The sequence below is a fragment of the Salvelinus sp. IW2-2015 genome, linkage group LG13, assembly GCF_002910315.2.
Source record: "Salvelinus sp. IW2-2015 linkage group LG13, ASM291031v2, whole genome shotgun sequence".
In the NCBI taxonomy this organism is placed as follows: domain Eukaryota; kingdom Metazoa; phylum Chordata; class Actinopteri; order Salmoniformes; family Salmonidae; genus Salvelinus; species Salvelinus sp. IW2-2015.
The window spans coordinates 22,898,560-22,907,362 of record NC_036853.1 but is presented as its reverse complement, the minus strand read 5'-3'; the positions used below and the strand labels follow the sequence as shown (position 1 = coordinate 22,907,362).

The 8,803-nt window shown below is 46.3% G+C and overlaps 1 protein-coding gene across 3 annotated transcripts in view; it reads left to right on the top strand.

Annotated features, from left to right (window-relative positions):
- LOC111972318 (vascular endothelial growth factor receptor 2) overlaps positions 1-6,941 on the top strand; it is a 24,325-nt gene extending 17,384 nt beyond the window's left edge. For 2 of the 3 annotated variants that reach the window (XM_023999312.2, XM_023999314.2), the window contains exons 19-29: positions 3,287-3,400; positions 3,805-3,893; positions 4,143-4,305; positions 4,692-4,912; positions 4,994-5,105; positions 5,209-5,308; positions 5,502-5,607; positions 5,790-5,938; positions 6,096-6,180; positions 6,268-6,353; positions 6,482-6,941. In XM_023999312.2, coding sequence (XP_023855080.1) covers positions 3,287-3,400; positions 3,805-3,893; positions 4,143-4,305; positions 4,692-4,912; positions 4,994-5,105; positions 5,209-5,308; positions 5,502-5,607; positions 5,790-5,938; positions 6,096-6,180; positions 6,268-6,353; positions 6,482-6,698 — 1,442 coding nt within the window. In that variant the 3' untranslated portion in view covers positions 6,699-6,941. The remainder of the gene's footprint in view (positions 1-3,286; positions 3,401-3,804; positions 3,894-4,142; positions 4,306-4,691; positions 4,913-4,993; positions 5,106-5,208; positions 5,309-5,501; positions 5,608-5,789; positions 5,939-6,095; positions 6,181-6,267; positions 6,354-6,481) is intronic. The other variant, XM_023999313.2, reaches the window with a different exon arrangement.
- The last annotated feature ends 1,862 nt before the right edge of the window (positions 6,942-8,803 follow it).

Genomic DNA, 8,803 nt, shown 5'->3' with positions numbered 1-8,803 from the left:
GACACAAATTACCTCTCTGTAGCCTGTGGGGCAGTGAGGACAATGTCAGCCTTACACATGTTCTCCTGCAGAATGATGACGTCAACATCTTTAAGATTTTGTTGAATTCGCAGTGCTAAACTCGTTCAGCCAAAGGTTGATGAGTTTAGGCCCTGAATGTTCCACATGCTAACTGATAGTGATTTCATGTTCAAAAGAAAAGATAGCAGTCAGAAATACAGTAACTACTAAACTAATAAGTTGTTAAAGAGTGAGATAAACAGGATACAGCTAAAATTTTTTCTGTTATATATATAAATATTCCTATTCAGTCTGAACAAGTAAAATTCTAGTAGCAGTGTGGTGTGTGTGTGTGTGGTGTGGTGTGTGTGTGTGTGTGTTGTGTGTGTGTGTGGTGGTGGTTGTGTGTGGTGTGGTGGTGTGTTGTGTGTGTGTGTGGTGTGTGTGTGTGTGTGTGTCGTGTGGTGTGTGTGTGGTGTGGTGTGTGTGTGTGGACGTGTTTAACTATTTCTGGTGGGTACCAGAAGTCCACAAGAATAGGTAAACGACAACAAAGTTTGACCAGCTGGGGACATTTTGTTAGTCCCACAAGGGTCAACATGCTATTTCTAGGGGGGTTTAGGGTTAAGGTTAGAAATTAGTGTTAGGGGTTAGAATTAAGTTAAATATTTAAGGTTGTTGTAGGGTTAGGGTTAGGAGCTAGGGTAAGGTTTAGGGTTAGGATAAAGTTTAGGTTTTTTGGGTTAGGGTTAAGGTTAGGGTTAGGGTAAGAGTACGGGTTAGGGTTAGGGGTTAGGGAAAATAGGTTTTTGAATGGACTGTGAATTGTATGTCCCACCAAGGTTAGCTGTACAAGACTGTGTGTGTGTTGTGTGGTGTGTGTGTGTGTGTGGCGTGGTGGTGTGTGTGTGCGTGCGTGCGGCTGCTGCTGCGTGCGTGCCGTGCGTGCCGTGCGTCGCGTCGCGTGCGTGCGTGGTGTGCGTGCGTGCGCTGCGTGCGTGCGTGCGTGGCGTGCCGTGTGCCGTGCGCTGCGTCGCGTGCGTGCGTGCGTGCGTGCGTGCGTGCGTGCGTGCGTCGGCGTGCGTAGCGTGCGTTGCGTGCGCGGCGTCGTGCGTGCGCTGCGTGCGTGCGTGCGGCGTGCCGTGCGTGCGTGCGTTGGTGCGTGCGTGCGTGCGTGCGTGCGTGCGTGCGTGCTGCCTGCGTGCGTGCGTGCGTGCGTGTGGGGCCTGGGGCTCCTTGGTGGTGCAGTGGTCTGGTAGGGGTCTCTGGGTGGTCCTCTGTCCAGTGCGGCATGGGGTGTTTGTCTACCAAGTGCCACGTCCTTTAGAGACTTGGCAAACATCCCTACTGTCTGCTTCCTCAGGTGGGAGTGGTTGTGCAGATGCTCTGGGGTGATTGTTGGGTGGTGAGCAACGTGCACGTTCGGGAGTAGGCCACACCCTCTGGTGATGTCAGCGTTGACTTTCTGAATGGTACGGGGATGAAAGTCTTTGCGGGGCAGCAGAGTGGAGATGGTGATGTGGAGTTGGGGAACCGCTCAGAGGCCCTCTCTGCTACTCTGCTGACCAGGCTGCCTACTCTCTCCTGCTCCTCTCGCAGGTTGTTGGTGCCGGTGTGAATAATAATGTGGCCTGGTGTGTCAAAGTCAGGCTGGGACAGGATGTGGAGTGCATCCTGTGTTTTTGTGCACCATATTTTGCACACCTTGTGTTGGGGGAAGAGTTTATCTTCTTGGATTAATTTCCCATTTGAGTCAATGAGGATGGCCACCTCAGTGGGTTTTACCAGATTAGTGCGTTTACGGTCTGGGGCTGGAGTACACAGGGCCTGTGTACATGGAGGGGTGTGTGGGGGTGTGTCAGGGTGGGCCAGAGAGCTTCTCTCTGTAGTAGGTGTCTCCATGTGAGCCTCCTTGTTGACTGGGGGTGTGGCTAAAGTGTTGTCGGTATGGGGGGGGGGATTGTGGGTAAAGGTGGGTCAGTGGGGTTGTTAGGGGTGGTGAGGGGCTGCAGCTTCTCTCTGGGAGTCTCTACAGTCTGTTCTCTGTGCTGCAGCACTCTCTTGATGACAGACAACTCCTTTGCCATCTCCTCCTTTACCTGCACCAGCTCTCTCCTCATGGTGGCCTTTACCTCCTCAAGCGCTGTGGTAAGGCTCTCGCTCAGCTCCTGGACAGAGTTCTTCAGCTGGGTCCTGCTCTGGTTGATCTGGTCCCGTAGAAGCTCTGTGTCTGGGCTGGTGGTGGTGTAGCTGGGGAGCTGCTCCTTCAGCTCAGTAACCCATACCTCTATCACAGCCAGCCTGTCTCTCAACAGGCTGATGGTAGTGTGGTCTTGGCTCTGGTGGTTGTAGGCTGGCAGGGGGGAGGATAGTCCTGCTGTTGGGGTGCCTGAGGTGAGGGGAGAGGTCGGGGTGCTGTGCTTTTCTTTTTTGCTTTCCGCCATCTTCCTTAAGGTGGGGAAGTCCTGCACAACAGAGCTGAGTGCAGCCTCACTGCCCTGGACCATGACAGTGCCGTTCTGATACATGTTTACCGTCAGAAACCTGTTTTCCTGGTCCTTATCGCTGTCCTCAAAAATGTGGATTTGCCTTCCCTTGCAGATGCCTTTCTTTGTGGTATAGCTGAAATGCCTGGTTACAGCTGTATGCCAGGCAGTAGTGTGGTCTGTGTAAAATAACAGGTTTGTAACAGTCCTGTTTTGTGAGCAGTCGGCAAACAAAGTTTCTGGGTTCTCCCTCAGAATTATGTGTTTAAAATTGATTCTTCCCTTCTCTGATTTGATTTCTGCTGGGTATTCAAAAAAAAGTGGGGAAAGTCTCTCAGTCTCTGCTGCTGCTGTCGCTGCTAGCGCTGCCTCAGTGGCCATGTTGCTATGGTTACCACCAGTAAACAGTTAGAGCTAGACTGTAAACTAGCTGACAGATTTGAATTTGGCTAGCTACCACGATGAAGATTGGTCTTTTAACTCACTCTCTGTCAATCTTTTCCTCCTGTGTTGATCTTCAGTTGTACATTTTGATTACCAATAAATTTTTTGCTAATTTAATCGTGTCAATCTCGCTCTTAACAACCAAAAAGTTATAACAAGTCAGGAGCTGTTCTTCTGCATGACTTCTCTCTGTCTCTCTCTCTCTCTCTCTCTCTCCCTCCTCAAACAAAAGTATTGTTTGTGTCTGCACTTAGAACAGTCCCATAACAGCATCAGACAGCTCAAGAGTGCTCAGAATCTCTCTCTCTCTCTCTCTAAAAATGAGCTGACTGAGTTTTTATCTCTGCCCACCACAGAGGGAGCCACCTCCAGTGAGTACCGTGCACTGATGTCAGAGCTGAAGATCCTCATCCACATCGGCCACCATCTCAATGTGGTCAACCTGCTGGGGGCCTGCACCAAACCAGGGAGTGAGTCTTCACATTATCAACTCACACATTTCATATTTCACGTATTCCCTTTCCTATTTTCTTTTCCCCCTCTTTTTCTCTCGCACCATTTCTTGGCACCCCTTTCTCCCCCTCTTCCATTTGTGTTCTGCACATTGTGTTCATCAAGAAATGTCTGCTTTATTAGTGGTGAGAGGCAGAGAATAACAAGCATGCTCTATCTGTCCTAATTGTATATCTGCTCAAACCGCAGAGAGGAAGCCATGTTCTGGGAACGGGGAAGAGGGCCTCTGTTTCCATGTCCTCTCTCTCTTTCTCACTCCTACGCTTTCCCTTACTTTACTACACATTCCCATTCTACAGTGCTCTAGTGAAGTGATGATCTTCCTCTGATATTTAACCTTTTCCCCCTTCTCCCCCCTCAGGTCCATTGATGGTGATTGTGGAGTACTGTAAACACGGCAACCTCTCCAGCTATTTAAAGAGCAAGCGTGGAGAGTACAGCCCCTTCAAGGTAAATGAGCCATGCCCCAGCAACAGCGGTCTGTAAAGCTCAGCCAGCCTCTGATGTGGTTACACTGATCCCAGACCATTACACAAGTGTTCTCCGTGATGCTCTCACATTGTCTGCCTGCCTGAGCCGCTGGAAACTACCAGCTTCCATTTCATGTTGTATTGCTTGGGCCAGGAGTTTTCCAGTCCAGTTTTTCTATTAGACATTTGGTCCTTGATCCTTTGACATGCCATTTCTCCATGGTTACAGAGGAGGCGGCCTCGGTCAGGTCAGTGGGAGCGGATGGAGGAGGACGTGACTAAAGGGGACCTGGGTTTGGGGACCAGCACCCACTTGGACATTTGCACTGGGACAGCAGTCTGCTCCAGACTGGGAGAGGAGAGCTCTGTTAGCCACGTAGAGGAGGAGGATGGTACTGCAGCTCTATACCTCCATACTCACCTCATGCAAATACTGTACATATCACCAATAGGATTTATATATTTAATTTGTGCTACAGCGGGAAAATAATCATGCAGCAACAGGACATTTGAATTATTATGTGGGGTATATTTAATATACATTTTTGTAGGCAAATCAAGTCTGAAATTAATTTCAAAGTGGGAATTACAAACTTTAGAAGCCTTTTTAAAACTCAAATACACTATTTGCAGGAAAATTCTAAGCAACAAAAGATTGATCAAATTAAGATCCTTCGTTTGTATGCACCACTTCACTCATCACAATGTATAATGTATGACGTGATAATGTGATAATTTAACCTCTTTGCTATTATTAAATGCCAAATTTGAACCCAAGCAGAGAGTTGTGAGTGGGAGGAGCACCTGACCATGGAGGACCTGATCAGCTACAGCTTCCAGGTGTCCAAGGGCATGGAGTTCCTATCCTCTCGCAAGTGCATCCATCGGGACCTAGCAGCTAGGAACATCTTGCTCTCAGAAAACAACATTGTGAAGATCTGTGACTTTGGTCTGGCCAGAGACGTCTACAAAGACCCCGACTACGTCCGCAAGGGAGACGTAAGCTACTAAGAACACGCCGTACCTCAGTCACTAGCAGTGGTTATTACGACGTCTCATAAACTGTGATTCTCTCTACAGGCGCGGCTCCCTCTGAAATGGATGGCTCCTGAGACCATCTTTGACCGGGTCTATACCACACAGAGCGACGTGTGGTCCTTTGGCATTCTGCTCTGGGAGATCTTCTCTCTGGGTGAGCCAAGTGACAGTACCTCTTCAAACACAACCTGACCACTTAGTGGCCGCACCATGACCACACTGTGACTGTATTATAACGGTTGTTCTCTCCACCACAGGGGCATCTCCATACCCTGGTGTTGGCATTGATGAGGCCTTCTGCAGGAGGCTGAAGGAAGGGACCAGGATGAGAGCACCAGACTACGCCACCACTGAGATGTGAGTGGACTACTGAAATACAGCATATCACACGACATGACATACTGAAGCCTGCTCAATTCCATTATGACTGTGAAATACAATTATCTGCCAATAGAATCTGACACGTGAAGCCATAGGCAACAATGTGACACCATTGCAGTGTGTTGCAGTGATGAATTTACAAATGACCAGGTAATGATTGTTCTGCTAGATATCAAACCATGTTGGACTGCTGGCTGGACAAACCTACCGACAGACCAAATTTCACCGAGCTCGTAGAACATCTGGGGAACCTGCTACAGGCCAGCGCTCATCAGGTCTGTTTGTGTACATACATGTTACATGTATGTATGTAACTAGCACTAGCACACATGTGCTATGTGTGCTAGTTTATTTATGAGGGTATTGGTGCACGGTATGTGAGTTTGTTCATCTTATTGTGTGTGTATGAGGTGAGAGTGTGAGGTCTGAGAGTGTAATCGTGTGTGTTTACCTTCAGGATGGGAAGGACTACATCCCTCTGACAGCAGTGGAGGTGGAGGGGGGCTCACTCAGCCCTGAACCCAGGAACCCCTTCACCAGGATCATCAGAGAGGAAACCCATGTCCCCCAGATACACTGCGACAACACACCCGCCATCTCCCTCGGGTCAGCAACATGCACACTGACTCAAATTAACACCAAGCATCGCATTGATCCGTCACAAATGAAACCCCAATATAGTGGACTACCTTTGTGCAGTTTGTATGAACACTTGCTAGTTGCTAGTGTAACTTGTGATGCCCCTCCTCACTGCCCCTTATAGGCTCTCCCAGCAGAGTGACAGGTGCAGTCGACCACTCAGTGTGAAGACTTTTGATGACATCCCTGTGGGGCATAGCAGCGTCATGGTGAGTGCCTCCATGGTTACACACAGTGTCACTTCCCCTTACATATCAACAGCCAATAATCTGAGTCCATGTGGGTGTTCCCTACAGGAGGGTCAGACGGACAGCGGTATGTGCCTATCACCAGAGGAGATGAAGAGTCTGGACCATCAGCGTCACCGCACGTCCAACTTCAGGTGAGAAAACAGGAGGCCCATAACCCCCAACCCAATGGTTATGTATTACACTCTGGACTCTCACAGTATTTGTGTGATTGTTACTGTATTTGTTTATTGGATTATAAATGGTTCCTGTCCTCCTATAGTCACATCCAGCGATGTAAGAGTAAGGAGTCTCTGGCCTCCGAGTCGTCCAATCAGACGAGTGGGTACCAGTCAGGCTACCACTCAGACGACACTGACGCACCCATTTATGCTAATGAGGAGATGATCATGAAGAGAAGCATTGTAAAGAAGCCACGGCCGCCCAAAACAGCAGACAAGTTCAGTGTTGAGGTGCGCTACAGTGCACCCCCTGTTTAGCCCCTAATGGTCACCACCATCATCACTAGCACTGTTCCCCTAACTGCCCACAAAATATACCCCTCTCCTTGAGCCTGTTTTTGCAGCACACAGCAGTACCCTCAGGTGACCATCAGGAACAATGTCATCACATGTAGTAGTGGCTTATCCATTGCATTGTTTATTCAGTCAAAGTATTTTGTTATGAGATAAATGTAATATATTCAATGGGATTGATGAAGGTTTTATGAGGTAAAGACCCCTGTTTTTAGCAAACCCTTGGAATGCAATCATGTTTACACAGTAGATGGAAGGTCAGGGGAGCCACAGGGACACACCCAGTTCCTGAGAAGCAATCCGCCCACTTCCTCTATTGCAGGAAATGGCAACTGGAATTTGACAATTGAATTAGCAAATGTTTTCATTCTTTTTTCTTTCTTTTTCTGTCAATTGTGTTTTCTTGGAAAAAGCCAGTCTACATCTCACACAAGTGGTTTTATCAAATGCAACACCTTAATCTTTTGTACGGACAAGTTTCTATCAGATGTTTTGCTTTTTCTAGATTGTTCTTGCCTCTCAATTGTACAGTTTATTATAATAACTTACCTTATTTGATCGAAACCGATATCTACTGTACTAAACTTGTAATAAATGTAACTAGTTTTATAAAATAAATATTTACTTGTAGACCTGTGTGTGTATGTATTTTCCTTTCTTTGTCAAATTGAACTTGAGACAATACTTTCCCACCCATAGTCCGTGTTTTGATTTAAACCCTTCTCAGTAGTTGGTATTTACACTTACCTTATGCATGTGCGTAACAGGCTTTGCAGGTGTGACTCCCTGATGTGCATTGAAAACATTTAATTAAACAGCTGAAAACCCTCCCATTTGCTGGCCAACAGATGTTCTCATGGAGTTGTCATTCAACAGGGTTTTCAGTACATTTATCTAAAGCCATATCTTTACATACGATTTACATTTAATTAGAATTTTCTCAGACTCACTGACTAGAATATACTGTATATCGAGAGAACAAGTTCAGAATAGGAATTATGAAAGCAAGCCATCTTAAATAATATACATATATTCGTATCCTTTATTTGTTGTTGCACCAATTGGTAGATAAAAAAATACTTGGATTTTGTTGATTATTTAGGGTTAGGAAAGTATTTATGAGTCGTACATAAGCAGGGTTGGAGAGCCTTTGGTGAGTATATTGGTGAATAAATAATACAGTGGTTTGAATCCTCCTGAAATTTGCCATATTCAATTGTCTAATCCATAAAATATTGGACGGTAAGAAATAGTGGTTGAACAATAATCCTATAAATCTACTCTAATTCTCACAGAACTGTGATGACAATGACCCTTGGGCCAGTCTTCATGTTTAAACTGCTATGTAGGGTCTGCGTTCCATAATGATTCAGATAGGCTACATGTCCCAAATTATTGCACAACTTGTAATACATTAGCCTATTATGATCCACTATTGCAGCACACAGCGGTACCCTCAGTTGACCATCAGGAACAATGACATCCAGCCTGTATTACAACCGGCCTATAGTCCTATAGTGTGGCGCACAATTGGGAACAAAATGGAAAAGTCTGGGCATATACAGTGCATTTGGAATGTATTCAGACCCGTTCACTTTTTCCACATTTTGTTATGTTACAGCCTTATTGCTGCTTTTGATACCATCGATCACCACATTCACCACAAATTGGTCTACACGGACAAGTTCTGGCCTGGTTTAGATCTCATCTGTCGGGAAAGATATCAGTTTGTCTCTCTGGATGGTTTGTCCTCTGACAAATCAACTGTTAATTTCAGTGTTCTTCAAGGTTCCGTTTTAGGACCACTATTGTTTTCACTATATATTTGACCTCTTAGTGATGTCATTCAGAAACATAATGTTAACTTTCACTGGTATGCGGATGATACACAGCTGTACATTTCAATGAAACATGGTGAAGCCCGAAAATTTCCCTCCATGGAAGCCTGTGTTTCAGACATAAGGAAGAGGATGGTGGCAAATGTTTTACTTTTAAACTCGGGCCAAAACAGAGATGCTAGTTCTAGGTCCCAAGAAACAAAGATCTTCTGTTGGATCTGACAATTAATC